This window comes from Grammomys surdaster, unplaced genomic scaffold (genome assembly GCF_004785775.1).
Source record: "Grammomys surdaster isolate TR1022 unplaced genomic scaffold, NIH_TR_1.0 188, whole genome shotgun sequence".
Lineage (NCBI taxonomy): Eukaryota > Metazoa > Chordata > Mammalia > Rodentia > Muridae > Grammomys > Grammomys surdaster.
The window spans coordinates 3,762,585-3,784,332 of NW_021604633.1; the positions used below are offsets into that span (position 1 = coordinate 3,762,585).

Here is a 21,748-nt window from a genome sequence, read left to right on the forward strand (position 1 = left end):
CTGGGGAGGATGGGACACCCCTGGGAGTACAGGAGTAGCAGTGGATGGCTGAGATAACTCCAGGGTCATGGAGTTGTCTGACTTTGGGCTCAAAACATTCTAAGGCAGAAGATTCCATAGACATATGTGCCAAGCTAATTGTACTTCCTGTTTCTTTTTGTTGGAGAAGGAAAAAGTGGTAAGTGGACCTGAGGGAGGGAGAACAGCAGGCCTCCACAGAGAGCAGGGCACCTGTGCAGCTGTCAACAGCTGTCCATAGCCGCTGAGGAATACTATTCACGTGCCACTGTCCGGGTGATAGCCAGGGTGCTGTGGCTTAGTTAAGAAAATATTCCAGAAAGTTCTCTGGTACATGTTTCCATATGCCTCAACTCCTAGTCTGTTCCCAGCAACACAGCCAGGATGTCTGTGGTTACAATTTAGGTATAGTGTACATGAGGTCACCAGGAATTGCTACCAAATAAAAAGGCAGGTTGGCCTCTGAAATAAGAGTGCCTTCTGCAGGCCTGGAAATTATTCTTTCTAGAATGGGAAGGGCTCTCTTTAAAATTACTAACAAAGGATTAGACGCCCACAACACAGAAAGAACATCAATAACTGAGCAGCATGAAACAAGCCTGTGTGAGAGCGAGCCCCTTCGGAGGAAGTTCTGCAGAGCAGGAGTCAGGAGACCAACAGGTGGGGCTACAGGCCCAGCAAAGCAGTCCAGCCAGGCTGCTGACATGAGTAGGGAAAGAAAACCACATACTGCTGCTGGAAAGGAAAGGAGGGCACAGAGCTGTTTTGACAGCAATCTGGCTTCTTACTAAACTGAAAACTCTGGCACAACAGGCTTTAGTAAAACCACTTTTAACTCAGACCTTGGAGAAAGAACACCATGGATGTTCACACAGAGAAATGTGCAATGATGCCTATACCAGTCTTTGTAGGAAAACTGAAAAGAGGCTAAACTGTGCCTTAGGGCAGAGCTGTGCTGTGCTTATGCTCTTGACCAAGCGATCACCATCTTGGGGGAGTTCAGCTATGTTCTCTTCCAGAAGGATCGTCCAGTCCGGCTTGTTGACTGTTTACAACCCACCATGAATGATGAGGTCAGGAGACCCTTCCCCGACTATCCAGCCAATCCCCACTACCTGTTAAATGCATACAAGCTCAGGAAGGGTCTAGAGAATGCAGGCAAGGGAAGAGTAGAGGAAGGGGCTCCATCTATGCAGCTAGGGGCAAGCCTTGTCCCGGCTGGGTAAAGGCTTTCTGGACAGCCTGTTGGGCGGAGGAGCACCTGTGCCCTTGTAGGTGACCCTCACCTATGCTCTGAGTGAACTGCAGTAAATTCACTGGTTCCCCAGCGTGAACTGGTGGGATCAGGACTCTTGTGTCCTTGGGACCTTAGGAGGAGGGACAGATACTTATATCTCCTCCTGGGAGGGAATTCTAGCAACCCAGGGAAAGTAGTTTTCCCAAACCAAGGAAGACAAGCTCCTGATATACAGACAGCAAGTATGTTCACTGGATACATGTGAACATATACCTCCTGGATCTGGAAGTGTTGGAGCTCCTGGTTGGAATGGATTTTAGGAGGGGCAGAATTGGTAAGGAGCTGAATTTATGGGCCCTCAGTGCAGGGGAGGGACATGCAACCTTGGCAGGGAAAGAGCAGTGAGTGGTGGGAGGGCAGGCTCAAAGGGCAGAGGGCACAGGGCAAAGGACAGAAGGCAGGACACTGAATCCTGGGGCTGTTCTGCCTGAACTCACTGTCCTCCTTGCTGCTCCCACGAGTAAGAAGAGAACTCTGCACGGCAGACCCGGGGGGTGGGTGGGGTGGGCATTGAGGGTCAGTTGACAATGCTAATTGGGCTTGCAGAGTAGCTGAACATGGGATAAAAATTGCTTAAATGTCCTAGAACTATATCAAACACAGCACTGTCCCTTTTATGAATGAAAAACAAACAAACAAACAAACAAACAAACAACCCTCAACCTCATTCGCTCCACATACAGTTCATCAAGTCTTGTTAGGAATATCATGAATTGCTATAAATTATACCCAATCTTAAATGAAATATATTAAAGCTCATTCATAAAAATTATTTATTTGTTTGTATTACTATAACCTCCTTTTAAAAGCACATTTTAATGGTTTGCTTTGCTTATACATTGTGAGCTAAAATGAAATGAATGAATCAAATTCTTACATTTATGCTTGTAATGCCGCAAAATGATAAGCAGCATTAGCCAGCATCCAACCTATCACTGTGAATGCATATTAACCCTTGAGCATACGTGATATATGTCTATTTCATAACTCGAATTGGCTGCTTAATGATGCACAGCTCCTGTCCTCCTCTTCATCCACATCCAGGTGCATCAATTTCAGACAGAGGCAGACTATGGGCTACATATCTGCATGCTCTTCAGCCTGCACACTTGCATGCACTTTAGGCCACACATCTGGCTGCAGATCTGAATGCTTTTCAGGCTGCACATCTGCCTGCTCTTCAGGTGGCACATCTGCATGCTGTGTATCTGCATGCTCTTCAAGCTGTATATCTGCTAGAGAGATATGGCCTCAGACTGTACAGTGACAACGGGCCACTCTACGCCTGGACTTAAACATGTTACTCCTATCTTTCAAGGGAGTTTGCTCCTTGGAAAGTCCTCACAGAGGAATGTGGTACAGAGGCTTCTGCATTACCAACCAGGAAACCCAATGACACTGAGCAGCAGGACATTGGGGGCCAAAGCTCAGGGGAGCTGAGTTTTTAATCATTCCCACAGGAAACACCTGCTTTTTAGCCTGTCCCCCAACAGCTGTCAAGTGCTCAGAAGCCACTGATATGAAATAGTAATTTTGCATCTGGATTTCTTGAGAATGTCCCCAAGAAGAGCCCAGAGCCTTGGTGCAGCTATGTGCTTATGGGCTTAGTAGCCTGGTTCCAGTGAGAGACGAGCCTCTGTAGTTCACATTCTAGGCTTGGTTGGTCACAGACAAAACCCCATCAAACTAGCTGCTAACCTTGAGGTTTAGGCAGAGTGCGGCAGAGATAGACTGAGGAAACGTTTCTTATGCTTTAGGAAAATAGCTATTCTTCATGAGAAAAAATCAATTGTCTCCTGATGATCCAAGCAATCAAGCAAAAGAGACTAGCTAGAACCCTTGTCCCCCCAGTTCCCTTACACAGTGAAGCCTTTAACCTGTCAGACCTCTCTGTTACTCTTCATTAACAACTTGACTGGGTTTGGACTCATCTAGGAGGTACACCTCTGGGCCTGTGTGTAACGACATCTCTAGACATGCTGAACTGACGTAGGAGGCTCCACCTTGACTGTGAGTAGCACCATCCCATGAATCTGGAGACTGAGTGGAGCACCAGCAACCCATTCATCTCTCTGCATGCAAACTGCAGATGAGTTGTGATCAGCCGCTTCACACCCCTCACCACCATACTTCCCATCCATGATGGACTGTGTCCCTTCTGAAACCACACATCAAAATAACCTGTCCTTCCTTAAGTTGAATTCTCAGGGATTTTAACACAGTAACGAGGGAAGTATGGTGTGCTCGTTTGAATGAGAATGGCCTCAAGTCTCATATGTTTGGTCCTGAGTTGGTGGAACTGTTTGGGAAGGATAAGGAGGTGTGGCCTTATTGAAGGGGATATATCACTAGGGATGGGCTTTGAAGTTTCAAAAGCTCTCTTTGCCTTGGGCTGTGGATTAAGATTTGAGTTCTCGGTGGCTGTTCCAGTTGCCTACTTTGGTGTTCTCACTCTGCCATCATAAACTAACTTTAAGTCCAAATGAACACTTTCTTATTTAAGTTGCTTTGATCATGGTGTTTTGTACAGCGACAGAACAGTAACAGAAACATCTAAGCTACTGAATGACGTCTCCAGTGCTCTCTGCATTACATGAAAAGACCCTGAAGCAGTGCAAGCTTGTGGATGAGAAACAAGCATCAGTGACGCTTCTCAGCTCACAGCCTGGAAAGCAGCCCCTGAATCACTGATGGACACTGGGGAAGACACAGATGACTTATTCACCAAGAAAGCAAGCTGACAACTCTGATGGCACTCAGGACACAGCAGGTAGCTTCCCAGCTACTGTGCGGGGTGGGATATTAGTGTGTGGTATCCCAGGATAGCCTCATATCAGGGAGCATCTGTCCCCTCTCCTTCAGCTGCTGATAGGGTAAGGAAGGGACATGGCTTCTAGATGTCCCACCTTGAAGAGCCTGGCTGTAATTCTTCTCCTGGATGCCCTGCGTGTGCATAGGCTAACAGGTCTTGAATGGCCCTGCCTGAATGAAGAATTACCCATTAAGGACTGGAGAGGTCCTACCTCTGAGGCCAGTCTGTCCACTATGAAGTCTGTCTGGCATGCTGGTTCACTTCAGAATAAGGACTTGGATTTATGTTCTTATTTAGGTATTTCCCTTACAAGCTTAAGTTCTTTTAGTCAGAAAAAATACTACTAGTGCAGGTGAAGCTCAAAACCCACCCTGAACCACATGGCTAAGAACCTGCCTTTGGTTAAGAAGGATGAGCTCCTCCCAGTTTTTTTGTGAAAAGTCAAGAGGACAGAACAAGCAAACCCAAAGAGTCACCTTTTCCATTGTTCCCTCATCCCTCCCAAGCCTCGGGATCTGAGCTTAAGAATAGCACAGAGAGCAGCCAAACACTTTTTTGGTGTATTTGATAACAACTAAAATGCTGATGTGAATGTAAGCTTCTGACACTTGTCACCAGCCTGGTCTTTACACCCTCCATCCTGCCTGACACCAAAAGCTGCATTTCCTGACACCCAGGGCCTCCCTATGTAGAGCTTCTGAGGACAAGAAATGCTGTTCACAAGGTTTGTAAGAACATGGCAAGTGTTACTAGTGAACTCAAAACAGCCCCGGAAGGAAGATTTAATATCTGCTGTTCTAGCTGTAGTAAAGCCACTTACACAGATGGCATAATCTCCACATACCTTGGTGAGGATTCCCCACTCTGCTTGGTTAGTGAGGGTGTTGGAGCACAAGACACCAGTGAGCTTGCCCAGGGAACACGGTTAGCAGTGGAAGCCAGCCTTGGTTAGGTAGGTACAAATAAAGGGCCCAGTTCCAAGCTGCTCAGGTGATGTCCTTCCAAGAGAGCTTTTTCCATGTGACACAGAGTTGATGTCTCTATAAGGCCCTCCACCTCTGTGCTTTAGCTCTCCATTGCTGTGACAGAGCACCACGACCAAAGCAACTTACGAAAGGAAGGGCTTACGATGTCAGAGAGTTAGAGTCCATGATGGTGGAGCAAAGGAAGAGCAGAGAGCTCACACCCTGATCCACAGCCCTAAGGCAGAGCAAGTGCTAGGAAGCACTGGAGGCTTATGAAACCTAGAAGCCCACTTCCAGTGATACACCTCCTCCAACAAGACCCCGTATCTTAACTCTTCTCAATAAGCTCCACTGACTGGGGACTAAGCTTTCTCATCCAAACCACTACACTTAGACAAAAGGCTAGAGACAGTTTTCCTCTCCTTTTCTCCAGCCTTGGTTTTTGCCCCTGTCCTAGAATAGTCCATGCTATTGCCCTGTGTTTCCAAACAATGGTAGAGACTGTGATGCCCTCCATTGTTATAACCAAATTTTTAAAATAAATTAAGAATAGAGACTCCTAGCAGCTGTCAACATAGAGATTTTGGGAACATATGCACGTGGCACAATGGTAGTGTTCACTTGGAGAATGATAGGTAACAGGTTCTAGGAGGTGCTGGCCAGCTGGCTTCTAAGAGATCCAGAAAACACCAAGTACTTCCTAGTCAGCATGTTCACAAAACTGCATGAATGGTTATAGCTTTAGGCTTTGTGTTAGGCTACTGATTTGGTTTTTTAGACTCATGTAGGTAAAGAAAGGGCAGAGTTTTGACCAGAGCAAAGCAGAGTAGAACACACACAAGTACACTGGCATGAAGCAGCACTGTCTTACCCCTGCGTCCTGGGTACACGTGTGGGTAGTATTCATAATACAGGTCTGGTTGATCCAGATTTCCGAAGGGTTCAAATTCCATCTCAGCATTCTGGAAAAGGCCCAACTTCACCAGCAGCGCCAACCTCACAAACCAGAGCTGAAATGCAGGATTGGACACCCATGTCAGCCTGACTTCCTGTCCTAGTGGCCTTGTGTGGGGCCCTACCTCTGTGAGAAAGCCAGAGCTCAGGGCTACAATCTCTGCTGTCCTCAAGTTTACACAGTTCCATGTTTATAAATGCACTGCTGAGCTCCACACAGCAATGTGAGGGGTTTCATTAACTGAACCTAATTCAATAATACAAGGTGTGGGCCTAAGCAGCACATTAGCTAATGAAGAGAAAACATCCCCGCTCTCTGCAGGGACCAGTGAGAACAGCCGAGGATGCTGGGATGGGTGGGGTACGCAGGCTGTGTGAGGATAGCTCTTCAGAATGAAGGGCTGACTCTGGGGAGGACCTGCAAGCTCAGGGAAGGGTGTGAACACAGGCTTGGAGGGGAGTCTGTGAGGTGTGAGCAAGGTGAGCACCCGAGGCTCTAATGCTGCAGGCCCAGCAGAGCCAGAGGACTCAGGTTAGAGTGATGTCCTAACTGATGGCTGGTCTTCTCTTACTGACAGGTCAGGGAGGTGCTTACTGGTGGGTAAGGCAAAGACAGAGTATGGGCTTTGGTGGAATATTGGTCACACTAAGAACAGAAAATCCTGTCATGAGGCCACATGGGTGACATTATGCTAAGTGAGGCACTTCAGGCACACAGAGGCAAACACCATAGGCTCTCACTTGTGCAAGCATCATACAGTAAGTATGAGATGATGCCTGTGTTAGGATGATGCTCATCCCACAGTGGATGCACACGTCAACGTTTTTTGTTGTATCTCAAAACAAAGCCCCCAGACAAGGAAAATGAGGCCTCTAGGAGGCACTGCCAGGGCCAGTGAGCAGCAGGCTTTCCACTGAAGCCTCCACTTGCCTCCTGAGTATGCTGATCCACAGAAGGGGGGGTCCACTGAGCATGCTGTGGGAGGAAGCTGCCATCGTCAGGACACTGAGAGGACTTTATCTGAGAAGAGCACATTGGGCATGACTTTTCAAACAAGAGCACAGGCATGAAAGGATGCTAGGTGCCATTCCCACGAGTGTGACTCTAGACATGGAGGCAGGAGGCGGGAGGGCAGTGGGGCTGAGCTACCAGTAACCCCATTCTCCAAGTGCACAAGCCCTTGGTGGGAAGGCGCCTGAGAGCAGGGAGCCCACCACAGGTTGCTCCACATATAGGGCTCTGGAAGCGCTTCTCAGTGGTGAAGAGTGTGGGGAATGTGGTTCATTCTGGGACTCCTGGGGACATTAGAATTGAATTTTAAAACTCCACAGGAAGAGGTGAGTCTTGAAGGATTTTCAAGGCTGCTCCTCATTAGAGGAGGGTCCTTCCACGCACATCTCTCTTTCACATGCCTCGTTTTAGAATAGGTGAGCCCTATGCTTGCAGGAGGCAGATCCTCAAGTCTTTCAGGGAGGATTAAACATGCAGTCAATTTGGGAAGGAAGGAGCAGTGGAACTCTTTGTCCTGTTCACCTTACATGACAGGCCATGGTCCCTGTATGTCCCCAAGTGATGATGAACCAGGTAACCACACAGCAGGCTCTCTCACCTGCAGGGAGTCCGTGGTGTGGCTGGTGGGTAGTCCGCTCTTGCCATAGCCTTGTCCGTGTGCTGTGAGCAGGCGTCCACACAGGTCGACTGCTGCCCTCCAGTTCCTGCAGCTCTGGAACAATAGGAGGAGGCAGAGTCAGCCGTGTGTGCGAGTGCACAGACACACACACATACACTCACTGGCACACACACACACACACACACACACACACACACACACACTCTTTCTTGCTTTGTGGGAGCAATGTTATCTAGATCTTAGCTACCAGGGCAAGGGCATCTGGCTAGCTGATGCAGAAGTTAGTGTCACTTGACAACATGGCCACTGTGACTTAGCAGTAAAAGGTACAAGGAGCAGGTGCGTCACAACATTCAGTCCCCAACATTAAAAGTGGGTGATGCCTACAATATAGGGAGGCCTTACTAGATAGCTCCCCAGCCCCTAATAAGACTGACTTCCAAGCCGGGCAGCGGTGGCGCATGCCTTTAATCCCAGCACTTGGGAGGCAGAGGCAGGCGGATTTCTGAGTTCGAGGCCAGCCTGGTCTACAGAGTGAGTTCCAGGACAGCCAGGGCTACACAGAGAAACCCTGTCTCGAAAAACAAAACAAAACAAAACAAACAAACAAACAAACAAACAAACAAGACTGTCTTCCTCTGGACCAGAAAGGGCTAGACTATGATTTTTGTCCATTTATATAATCAGTTCAATTTTACGTTAAATGTGTCAGAAATATTTTCATTGTGTCTGTGGGAGTGGCACAGACATTAAATATGGCGTCTTGTATGTTGAGCACTATTCTATTTCCTCAATATAAGTGGTCAGTGAACTAGGTGAAGGCAGGACTGCCCACCAACACACAGTACATTTCCTTCATGCTACTTCCAGTCAAAACTTGAGGCATGGAAAGAAAAGCAAACAACTCACTTGCTCGGGCTCTTCCCTGTACAGTGACAAAGGAGTCACGAAGGAGAACTGCGGACATCAGTGCTTCAACCTTCTCAGGAACTAGATTATTTATTTATTTTTTATTGTTATATTTTATTTTATTTTATTTTATTTTATTTTATTTTATTTTATTTTACTTTTTTTGGTTTTTCCGAGACAGGGTTTCTCTATGTAGCCCTGGCTGTCCTGGAACTCACTCTGTAGACCAGGCTGGCCTCGAACTCAGAAATCCGCCTGCCTCTGCCTCCCAAGTGCTGGGATTAAAGGCATGCGCCACCACCCCCGGCCTTTGCAGGAACTAAAAGATCCTCAGACATTGTTTCTCAACATAACTTGCACTAACTACACTGTGTTTGAGGCCACATGAGTCAGTCAACAAACAGGCTGCCAACAGCTGCTATGGACAAAGTGGTGAATGACCTCGTTGCTGCTAGGATCTCACAAAAAAGATGCATTTCAGGGATGGATGGAACAACCATGTGCATGGCAAGTGGCTCTCCGAGGAGTTTAGAGTGTGGGTGAGGTGGTGTGCACAGCTGGGTGGCCAGACTGAACCGCAGATGAAGCAATGAAGAGAAGAGGAAGGACAAGGAAAGAAGGAACAGGACACAGGGATCAGGCAGGAAAAGAAAAGGGAAGGAGCCTTTAGACAGAGCAAGCACTAGAATAATATCTGGGGTCTCACCAAAAGGGCTGCTTGAGGAGGAAGAGCCAGGACAGCAGGATACAGGCAAAGGCAAGAGGAACATGAAAAGGCCTTCTGGGCCTAATCTAAAGGGCTATAGGAAGACCCCCAAGGAATTCAAAGCAGGGGAGGGATCTGACCTGCTTTTAAAGACATAGTAGAGTCTGGCACACACTTTCTCTATGCATGAATTTGTGCACCCAACCCCCCTCTGGTACCCTAAACCAGTGAGGAAACAGAACGACAGGCCTTGCTCATGGGGAGGTCCTGTCCAGACAGGGTCTCAGCTTTTACCTGGGATTCCTAGGTAGGAGCAGATGTGCATGTTCTAGCTTCACAAGAAGGCTGAGGTGGGGCGGCTTGCCAGTCAGGAGATAGAGGCCTCACTGGTGAAGGCTAAAGCATGCGTTTAACCTTTCAGTTTCAGGGTTGGCCTAAATTTACAAGCTGAGACACTGGACCGTGCCTCACAGATGAAATATTAAGTGAGAGGCTGTTGTGGAGACTTTCCCTGGAGAGACAAGACATATTGCCCCTCCTTATAGTCAACAATGACAAACTGAAGTCCAACTTGGGGAGTCCACGAGCTTACTGTTTTCCTTAGGGAGCATAGGTGGGATTACCTACAGGAGCCTGGGTAACCTCAAAGCAGTCATGTCATCAGAACATCCTACCCTGGCATGGATGACAACTTCTCCATAGCTGCACAGAGAGGGTGCTCCCTTCAGTAAACCTTCAACAGTCTGTGTGCTCTACCATCTCCCTGGTGTTAGGAGGTCTCGTGCAAGTGGCCACAGCTGTTCTGATGAAGATGCTTAGAGGGTAGGGTTGATAACAGCATACAGAGAAGTACCTTATGTGCCCGGCAGCCCCACCCTCTGTGGGAGAACGTGTTCCTTCCATTTTGGATGACAGTGTGCACATCAACTAAGCTTTCTCAGCTTCGGTTCCTCCTTCTTGCTCCTGTAGTAGTGACAGACTGTACGGGCCCAAATATCCAGGAAGCTCCAAGTGCTAGCTGAAGGATCAGAACACCCTGGAGCTTTGCCTCCTTCTGGTGAAGAGGACATTGTTTAGCCAGGTGTTCTAGACACTGGGTACTTACTGTTCACAACAAGAGGAGTCTATGGCTTTCCTCAGAGCAGGCCACGCACAGCCTATCAGTCGAAAAGCCAGCAGTCAACTCCTACGATGAACCTGGTGCTATGTTTCTTTGTATTGTCCAAATCACAGCACCAGTTTCTGTGTGGGACTCATGCTCTGACTCGTAGCTCAGAGATATCTTTAGATTGGTTACAATAATTTACCCAAATGCTCTCTCTAAACTCAGCAATGCTCACACCATGTGACAAGAGCCTATGTATATTTGCTCTGAATTACAAATAGGAGAGAGAAAGAGGGGGAGAGATCTGTCAAGCAGGAGCCAGCTCTGATCTGCATTGGGGCCAACACAGTGCACTGCTGCTTCCTTCCTATGCTCCTGCTCAGGCATGTTGGCCTTCACTGCTAGTGGCACTTGATATACACAGAGTCGGGCAGCCTTCCCTCAGGAAAGGACCTGCCTTGTAGGCAGGGACAAGCAGGAGAGCCAAGGACTCCAGAGAAGACAGTGTGCAAAGCTTTGGAGAATGGTGGGAGTAAGGGGGTGGGGTGAGTGAAGGTGAGAGGCCAGGCCTTAGCACTATCTACGAACTTCCAAGAGTGTTGGCGTAGAGTGTGAGGCTTCCTGAATGGATTTATAAGGTCTAAGTAGATGCATAGCCAGAAAGCCTTGTCTGTCCACACAATGGCTGTGGACAGCAAATGCTGGCTGTTACTTCAGGAGGGCTGAGGCATGAAGACAGTCCTGACTGGACTGGCACAGAGAGTAAGACAGGCATCTGACTGGGCTAAGGCCACAATGACAAAAAGAAACCAGCATGTGCACACTTTGTGCTGCTTCTTTCGTATTACCAATTCGTAGTGATTACCACAGCAGCTGCAGTGGGGCAGAGGAGAGACGTGCAAAATTAAAAATTTAACCATTAGCCAGGCGGTGGTGGCGCACGCCTTTAATCCCAGTACTTAGGAGGCAGAGGCAGGTGCATCTGAGTTCCAGTCCAACCTGGTCCACAGAGTGAGTTCCAGGACAGCCAGAGCTACACTGTTTCAAAAAACAAAAAATCCCAAACCAAACCAAACCAAAAAAAAAAGGAAAACCACAACAACAACAAAACAAACCATCCCTTTCATGAAAACTTGAGGAATCTGAGGGCTTGTGTCATAGGACTGTACAGAGGGGTGAAGAACGATATTCCAGAGGCTTGGGTGGGATTAATTTTAGATTCTGAACTGTGAATCCAGGTGAGGAGATTCCAGGGAGAGACAGGGAGAAGGGAGGGGACATGATTCAACAATGTGACATCTGGTTCAGTTTAACTCTCACTAACTGAAGACTCTGTTGGACATGCAAGTGTGCACACATACAGGAAGAAGTGGGAAGATGCATGCTTGTTCACATTCGTATTTCCAAGATCAGTCACTCAGATGGGAAAAACCACCCCGGCTGCTGGGACCATGGTGCATGAAGTCTTATGAGTGAATGGTGAACCCAGCCACTGTGGCACTGGGAAGCTGTAGTCCCTGAAACCTGTGGAGCCTGGGAAGAGAACACACTGAGCTCAGGAAGGAAGCTACAAAGCTTCAGGGAGGCAGGGCTGGAGTCAGAGGATGGCCCAGGGTGTTAGGCAGCAGGGTGACTGTGGAGACTGAGAGCTGCCCAGGGTGCAGCAGCCGCTGTAGGCCCCTGCATCTGGATCCCAAGTAGGGGTGGTGGAGCTGGGTATGGTGGCATATGCCTGCAGCCTTACACAGTTTGAGGTTACACAGTGAGCTTGAGGCTGGTCTAGGTGTGGTGGTTTGAAAGAAAATAACTCCCACGGTCCCAATAGAGAATGATACCATTAGGAGGTGTGACCTTGCTGGAATAGGTGTGGCTGTGTTGTCACTGGGGGCAGACATTGAGGTTTCAGAAACTCAAGCCAGTCCCACTGTATCTCACTCTCTTCCTGCTGCCTGCTGACCTGGATGTAGAGCTCTCAGGTACCTCTCCAGCACCATATCTGCCACCATGCCCCGCTCCCCACCATGGCAACAATGGACTGAACCTCTGAATGGTAAGCCAGCCCTAATTAAATGTTTTCCTTTGTAAGAGTTGCTGTGGTCATGGTGTCCCTTCACAGCAACAGACACCCTAACTCAAGAACCAGAACAAAACAGAAACAACAAAAAGTCCCATGAACAAATAAATAACAACAACAACAATAAAACCCCAAACTCCAAAGCTGAAATAAAAGGGCGTGGCGGTCCTAAGATAATGTGTATCTCAGTAAGGCTTAGTTGTTTCTGGATAAAAAATTATCCAGATCTTTCCCCAGTGAGGACAAGGATTCAACTTCTCACTGTGACAAATGGAAGAAGGGTGAAAGTAGAAAACTGGAAAAGTATCAAGAAGGCCACACAGGTTAGAGACTGCAGACCAGCCTATTTGCTTATGAAACTGAGAACAGAAGTTAACAGTTGTTGCAGAGTGGTCTGCAGCAGCCCCAGGGGGTGAGGCTGACACAAAACAGCTATGGGTATCTTGTGAACTAGTCCTGGAGCAAGGCTGATTGCTTACATGGTAATGACGCACAGTAACCTCCTCTGTACACAGCAGGCACTTACTAACTGCACGGCTCATACACTTTCCTTATTCTTGTCATTCTCTGGCTGACTGGAGCCCACAGCTCGGTCAGGCCCTTTCACACACCTGCATTAGCACAGTGAGCCGCCCAGGGCTAATTCGACCATTATGGGAAGCATAAATACATCAATTATTCAAAAGAGCTTCACCCAACTCTTCCTGGCCACCTCTGAGAACTGTCACTGTCTGTCCTGGTCTCTAAACCCTCCCACCCTGCTCTACTCCTGAGTCACTTGTGCCGTCTTCCTCTCACCAAGCCGGCAGGGCTGTGGGTGCAGACTCTCCTTCCAGCCCTTTGTAAACCCTCCTGCTCTTCACTGCCTCATGCACATGTCAGCAAGGCTGCACTGAGAGGATGGATGCACTCAGCTCTTGGGGATGAAAGATTTTTGAGTGTCAATGGTCAGTGGCCACAAAGACAAACAGTGTCTAACAGAGTTTTATTGCTTACTTCACATGGGGCTCACATGGAAATGAGTTTGGTGTGTTTACACAAGGCTGTGGAACTCAGAGGACAACCTAGGGGAACATTCCTCAGATGTGCTCCATCTTGTTTTCTTGAGGCAGGGTCTCTCACTAACCACATAGGCAGACTGGCTGGGCAGTGAGTCTCGAGGGTCCCTCTGCTCTGTTTCCCCAGTGTGGGGATTACAAGTGTACCAATGTATAAAAGCATGCCTGGTGTTTTAACACATGCTCTGGTGATCAGACTCAGGTTCACCTAGTTGCACAGTTAAGTACTTTATTGGCTGACCCATCACCCAGCCTAGAAAAATATACTTTACTGTGGCATGTCTCATAAACAGACATTCCAAGAGCTGGGAGCAGACAGTAAAATCATACCAAAACAAAATGACAAATAAAAGTGTTTACTTATACTAACAAAGAAACACAAATTATAAATAAAAGCAGATGCCTTTGTTAGCCTAAGAAATCAGGAAAAAGTTTCAAAAGACCAAAGTAGGGGCAAATCAGGAGGTACTAAAGTGACAGGGGGTCAATGTTAATGTAGGAAAACAGTATGTACGAATGGCCTCTTCAGCATTTTCCTCCTAAGACTAACTGAAGAAAGAGAGAAAAGAATGAACCTCGCTGGTCTGCCCCAGGGTGTGTTTGATGGCTCCTGGCTACAGAGGCCCTAGCAAGTCTTCATGTTATGCTCTTGTAAGGGCGCTGTCACGAGGGCCTCCCACTGGCTGCTATGTATGCCAGGGCTTTAAGAGTCCATGGTGGCATTCCTGGGAGAACTGCACAGTGTATTTCCATGCCTAACCTGCTCAGCTTGCTGGTCTCCTGGCCCCACCATGGCCACCTCTCACAGGCTGGAAGGACTGTGGTAACTGCTGGAGAACCAAGCAAGACCTAGCAGCCCTCTGGACCCGCATGATCTGCAGGCCAAATCTAACCAAGGGACAGTGTTGGAAAACCGTGTGTGGGCTGTCTTCATGCGAGACTTCCCTGACACAGCCTACAGGTACACACAACACAGCTGAGGGCATCGGAGTTAGAAGGAATGCAGTGGGAACAACTACACTGGGGGCTGTGTAAGAAACACACAGACTCTATGCTCTGGTACACAAGGGATCTGAACACCCACAGGTTTTGGTATACCTCTGGGGTTCCTGAAAACCATCTCCATGGATACCAAGGGATGACTGTAGTAGATACTGAATCTCCTAATGTTAAGTTTTATGATGCCACATTGTATGTTGTTATCTGTTTAACACATTGGAAAGTCAATTAGAATTTGTGTGTAGGCAAAAATACGTACATGAGAAAAATCTGTTCACATGTTTTAAAAACAATTCTTATGTAGTAAAGGCTCCTATCTCATTTTATAACCACTTTGTATGGATATCCACCACAAGTAAAACACTTAAATGTGCAATAAAATTATTTGTAAGGAATTTGCAGATATGAAGTGCTCCATAAATGATTAAAAATAGTGAAATGTCGTAAGAACCCCATGGAGCCCACTGTGATTCCATATACTGAGCTGTCTTCTCTTTCTCAAACTAGATCTGATAATAAAAAGGAAGAAAACCCAGCATCTTAATTATTTATTATTTTTAAGTAAATATAAATCTTTTGAAAATGGCTTCTTCCTTGGATGAGCAAAATGCAGAAGCATTATGGCATTACCAGCCCCTCCCAGAGTAACATCCCTACAGATGCCTGACTGCAGATTCTGTGACTACGCATGGCATGAATGGAAACTAAGAAAGCTAACATTAACATGACAGGCAAACTCTGGGAGTCACTAGGTCCCACTTCTTCCTCACCATAGCACACAGGAGCGCAGGGCGGCAGCCTGACGGCCCTGTCATCTTCACTTCTCAGGAGTCTTGTAGGCTGTAGTAAAGGCATTTGGGGACAAGGAACTTGTGGTAGAGAGTCAAGGTCCAGGTTTAGATTTGGAACTTGCAGGCGAAAGGGCTTCTGGTAACTTAGGACTAATCGCTAGTTGTTATTTGGATGTCTAGGTCAACCAGGCACGTGGGAAACAGGAAGGGGTATTGATTGCCCTCAGACTGTTATTTAAACAGAAAGTCACCAAGAGTTGAGAGAGGAAACCACACACTGCACGCTAGTAGATCAAGCTCATGGCTTCAACTCTCGGCCTTCCCTAGTCTTTATTTCCCGATGAGAGAATAGGAATACTTGTTTGGCTCAAGTTTACTTTGTGTTCTAGACACTGTCAGGCCCAGGAATATCTTGTCACCAAGGGAGTCAAGCATGACAATGGCCATATCTTCTCCGAGTAGATCCTTTGGGAGCCAGCCAGGACAGAGGAGTTACTGCTCTGTCATGGGTTCCTGAAGAATAAGGGAGGGATGTCCCATGGGTATGGAAGAGCAAGGGACAAGATCTCTCAGGACCTGTTTACACAGGGGACAGCTTGCAAAAGGTGCTGGGAGCACATCTAGGGCAGATGCTAAGTGAGCTGGGTAGATTTCCAACAGAAAAAACTTTGCCTGATGTTCCCAGTCATGGCTAAGGTGTCATCAAGTTTTCACATATGAATATAAACTGGCACCCTCTAGGCAAGCTTGTGTAATTTGCTTTTATTGTTCAATACTGCTTTTCAAACTTGCCTGTATTGATGAATGTGGCTGTGGCTCATTTATTTCAATTGTTCAAAGTGTTTAATCAACTGTATATAACATGATTTTCTTTGTTGTTACAAATATGTAACATGCACTTTTGTATGTGCCTGCATGTAGGTGCATGTGCCTTTGTGCATGTATGTAGGGGCCAGAGGAGAAAGCTGGGTGTCTTCCTCTATTGCTCTCTGCTTTATTCCCTGGAAACAGCACCTCTCACTGTACTGGAACCCTGCTCTTTTGGTCTTGCTGGCTGGCCAGTGAGTTCCTGGGCCTATCTGTTTCTTCCCCAATACTACAATTACAGGAATATGCAACTATGCCTGGCTTTTATGTGGGTGCTGGGGATTTGAGCCCAGGCCCCATGCTTATACATTAAGTACTCTTACCACTGATCCATCAGCTGTCAGCTCTTGTAACTTTTTAGCCTTGGCTGCCCTAGAACTTGATTTGCAAACCAGGCTGGGTGTAGACTCAGAGATCTGTGCCTGCCTCTGCCTCTCCAGTACTGGGACTGAAGATGTTCCTCACCATACCTAGTTGGAAGAGACATTTTTGGCATATGTTTTTATACCTGCACAAGGAAGTTTTTACTGTTTGGTGATTTCTTGTTGAGATATTCCTATGTGTGGCTCAGGCTTAGAAGCAACTCTCCTGCTTCCACCTGGAGGAGTGGGCTTTTAGGTGCTCCTTTCTTTTCTTTTTTCTTTTTGCCTTGTCTTTTGTGAAATCCTGTCTTTATTATCAATCATAATCCCTTAGGCCTCTGCTCTCCTTTTTCTGTGGTGCTGAAGACAGGTGCCGGGCCTTGTGCATACTAAGCCAGTGCTCTGCTACTAAGCCATGACCCTATCCTTTCTGCTGGAACTTCTGGAGTGTATTCTGGATCACTTAAGACAGGACCTGATGTAGATTAGGCTGGCCTTAACCTTTTCCCACAGCTAGAACTTTGGATTCTTCTGCTTCCATCTCACAAGCCTCTGCTGGGGCTGCAGGTGTGAGCCACCACACCTGGTCTTCCAGGAAGTTTCCAAAGCCTAATATTGGAAGTGGGGTCAAAGGTTATAAAACAGCCACTTGAAAGCTGATTCTTATGTCAACTCAATACATACTATAGCCATTTAGAAAGAGGCAACCTCAGTTAAGAAAATGCTCCTTCCCATCACACTGGCCAGTGGGCAAACCTGTAATGCATTCTCTTGATTGATGATTGATGTGGGTGGACCCAGCTCAAAGTGGGGGTAGTGCCACCTCTGGGCTGGTGGCTCCGGGTCCTATAAGAAAGCAAACTGAACAAGCCACGGGGAACATGCCAGTAAGCAGCATTCCTCCATGGCCTCTGCATCAGTTCCTGCCTTCGGGTTCCTGCTTGAGTTCCTGTCTGGGATTCCCTCAGTGGACTGGAACCCCGGATATTTAAGCCAAATAAACCCTTTCTTCCTCAAGCTGCTTTTGTTAATGGTGTTTCACCACAGCAGTAGAAACCTAACTACGACAATCTCTGTCAGAGGCTGCGCTCAGTCTGTTCTGTAAGCCAGTCTTATGGGCTCTTTGTTCTACTCCTGGCTGTGGTGCTGATCTCTGCTAAGCTGCTGGGGTTGGGATGCTCCTGTTCTGTTTACGCTTCTGTGACCTCTGCTGGAGGACAGCACTTCCTCATCACCCAATTTCCAGGAGCCTCCTCATGTCTTTTATCTCTCTTCTTACCAGCCTATTTCTTCTTAGTCTGAGAAGTTCTTTTTATATCTTGAATGCAGGTCTTCTGTCATTTCAGCATATTCAAAGTTTCAGCATATTCAGTCTTTTTCTTTTCTTTTTTTTTTCTTTTTCTTTTTTTTTGGTTTTTTGAGACAGGGTTTCTCTGTGTAGCCCTGGCTGTCCTGGAACTCACTCGGTAGACCAGGCTGGCCTCGAACTCAGAAATCCGCCTGCCTCTGCCTCCCAAGTGCTGGAATTAAAGGCATTTGCCACCACTGGCTGTCCTAATTATCATTTCAAACAGCTGAAGGTGGGTGAGTGATCATGAGAAGCTGCGTGGGCAGGGAGGGTAGCTCAGTGGTGGAGTGATTGCCCAGTGTGTATGGAGTCAGTTCCAGCACCACCAACACCACCCCAAAACCTAAACATTGAAGGAAAGCAATGAAAAAGACTGAATATGACCGGGCGGTGGTGGCACATGCCTTTAATCCCAGCACTTGGGAGGCAGAGACAGGCGGATTTCTGAGTTCGAGGCCAGCCTGGTCTACCGAGTGAGTTCCAGGACAGCCAGGGCTACACAGAGAAACCCTGTTTCGAAAAACCAAACCAAACAAAACAAAACAAAACCCCCCAAAAACCAAAACAACAAAAAAAAGAAATGATAATTATTTTCTTAGTGTGTTTTTGTTATTCTCAGTGTTTTCTACCTTCTTGTTTCCCTTCTGTTTTCAATGTTAAGATACTGGAAATGTTTGGTAAAGAAATATTTTTTTAAAATTAGACTTTGAAGCATGCCACATAATACATTAGGCTCCAAGAAATCTTATAGAAACTCTATCTCTACTGGACAGGCTATGCAGTGCTCTGATGATGACCTTAGTTTGTAAGGAAGAAAATTTCTAAATTTAAATAAATATTACTTTTTAAAAAGTAGGAAATAAGACAAGACTCTGAAAACATAGCACAGGCATTCTCTGACTTCCAGTGTTAGGACAAATCGCCCAGTCTGAAGTCTCTGAGTGATTAGCGTAAGTGCACAGCTCACCCACATGCACTCAGACAGCATTCACTCTGCACACAACACCACAGGAGTGACTAAAATGGCCTTCTCTCCAGGCAGTGACATTCACTTATCTGTAAATTACAGTCTTAGAACGCTCTGATGACGAGACTTAGGAAAATATATTCAGAAGCTCTTTCCAGTCCTTAAAGATGGCAGGAATTACTTAGGACACAAGGAAACACCATGGTCTTTCTATAAACACTCCCATCTTGAAGATGCTCCCTGGTTGGGTCCCTGCAGTGGGATCTCCAATAGCCTTGAGCATTTTCAGTGTATGGGAGAAAGATAAAAGCGTGTATTACCATAAGGAATTAACTACAGACGGTAGAAACACACCAGGCAGATGGATTACAATCACTACAGGGCCCGTGTATACTTTAGAGATGTCCTGGCAAATGAAGCCTGCCCACATCAAGACAGGCGTACTGTTTTGTTTTTCTTTTTAAAGTCTAAATTGAGGAAGGGGAACGGCCATCCCTTACCACAGAAAGGTCTGCTCACTTACAGCTCACATGGGCTGCAGAGATGGTTACCTACAATCTCATCAGCAATGACAGAAAAGCAGACACTTAAAGCAGCTGTCCTTGAGATATATATATATCTCCAGCATCTTGCTTTTTTTTCTCCACAAAGTCTTATTTTCTTAAAAATCTTGCTACATATCACAGACTGGTCTCAAACTCATAATCCTCCCACCTCAGCCTCAGCCTGCTGGAATTACAGGAACTTGTCGACATGCTGAGTGACATAAAGCTTTTAATCACAGGAGTAACCACAGACACACTTTAGTGAGAGAACCAAAGGGACATTAGATTGACGTTTACTAAAAATTAACCCTAATTGTTAGGTATGTAATACACCACAGCATGTGAGTCACTGACTTTTCTGAGAGCACGTCAGAGGTGGAGTGAAAGACGCTGAGAGGAAGAGGAATTCTGGGGGCACACTGTTGTTGGTAGACCCAGGGTTGGGATGACAAATGCCTGCCACGGTGACAGCTGCCTGCTTCTGTCATAGGACAAGGTTTCTACTGGTATCCAGTACTCTTCCAAGTTGTCGAGTGAAGACCTGTGTGTGTTTCTGGTGACCACACAATTATTCTACAACAATTGTAGATAAGGGGAGGCGCAGAAGGTGTGGCCTCTCAGACACTGGAAGGATCCCTCGGTCCCCTCAAGGGGGGAAGCTGGGACTCTACCCAGGGCACAAAAGGCCCAAGAGATTCCTGGTGGTGACTGGACTCAGAGAACTGCTATTCAGGCACAGAACAAAGCAGCTAATTGTGAAGGCACAGCGGCGACAGAGAAGAAAAAAGCCAACATTCAGTACCTGGGTCAGGAAAGCTGGGTTGTCTTTCAGGGCTGAAGATGTGGATGAGGAGCCCCCCCCACCCCCGCCTCAGGCCAGTGAGTCTGGGGTATAAAGTTTTAGAAAACAGTGTCACCTTTCTAAATCAGAGTCCACTGTAAGAGCGACTGAAAGTAGATCTTCAGAGAGCAAGGGACAGCCAGAGAAGCCTGGTATGTGTTTGCTGAATACACACTTATAAACTGAGAAAACACAACATGGAATTTGTTTCAAGTCCATCAGACACAGACACACAGAGACACACATGGAGACACACAAATACATACACAGACATATAGACAGATATACACACAGACACATTGATATATACACAGGTACACAGAAAGACAGACTCACATCCTACTCCTACACATAGCCCAGTTCTAGTTACTACTCTGTAAAGCATAAATCCCAGTGCACATAGTCAGTGGTTCAGAAATACTACATCCGGTGGCAGGAAATGACACAAGTCCATCAGAAAGCACAGTCTTCAGGGTCTGTACAGTACCTAGGCACCACTGGGACACTTAGGACACTGCCTTAGGTTCTTGCTTTCTAATCTGGAAAGTAAGGACTTTTGGGCAGGAATAGTTCCACCAAACACGACCCTCCTCACTGTTGGGAAGAGGTTTATTTAGTGTCATGGTTTCAAATTGCAGTCCATTACAGTGAAAAAGACAAGAAGGTAGGGTGACTTTGTCCTTTGTGTTAGAGGCCCCCCTCCCTTATTTTGCTGATTAGGAAGCAGTCAGTTTAAAAAAAAATAACCCTCCTAAATCCCAAAACAGCTTTTGAGACAGAGTCTCCTGCCACCTAGGCTGGACTCGAACTCACTGTGCAGCTAGGATGACCTTGAACTCTCATCTTCTTGCTCCCGCCTTTTCAGTGCTGGCACTGTGTATGTGCACCACAACATCTGCCTCAGTTTTCTACTTTTTTAAAAAAATGAAAAGTTCATACACTTCCCCTCCTTTGATTCCCACAAAAGATACAAAAGTGAGACTTGCACACAAAGAATGTTCACAGTGGAAGTGCTCTGCCCTAGGCTGGCCTGCAGCCATCCATGTCCACATCCTCTTGAAGCTCCTCTGGTGACGCTCAGAGTCCTGGGGGCAGTATGGGCTTGTTTTGTCTACCCTTCTATGTGAGCTTCACACCAATCTGTGGTGGTCTGGATGAGAATAGGCTCATAGGCTCATGCATCTGAATGCTGAGTTCTCAGTTGGTGGAACTGTTTGGGAAGGGTTAGGGGGTGTGGTCTTCTTTAAACAGGAGTGTCACTGGGGCAAGGCTTTGATGTTTCAAAAACCCAAGGCATTCTCAGTGTGCTCTGCTTCCTTCTTGCAGTTCTTGCTCCAGTTTTCTGCCACCTACTTACCTCCATTCTACCATCATCGAGTCTTACCCCTCTGGATCAGGAAGCCCCACACGAAGCTTCCTTCTATAAAGGAGTTTTATCACAGCAATAGAAGAGTAAAGTCAGTCTCAGTCTGTCTGTCTGTCTGTCTGTCTGTCTGTCT

At 46.8% G+C, this 21,748-nt stretch overlaps 1 protein-coding gene across 2 annotated transcripts in view; it reads right to left on the bottom strand.

The window, feature by feature from the left end:
- Nucleotides 1–21,748, bottom strand: part of Trappc12 (trafficking protein particle complex 12) — a 62,300-nt gene that overhangs the window by 22,895 nt on the left and 17,657 nt on the right. For both annotated transcript variants that reach the window (XM_028768817.1, XM_028768818.1), the window contains exons 4-5: nucleotides 7,657–7,770; nucleotides 5,964–6,102 (exon numbers count right to left, since the gene is read on the bottom strand). In XM_028768817.1, the coding sequence (XP_028624650.1) occupies nucleotides 5,964–6,102; nucleotides 7,657–7,770 (253 nt within the window). The remainder of the gene's footprint in view (nucleotides 1–5,963; nucleotides 6,103–7,656; nucleotides 7,771–21,748) is intronic.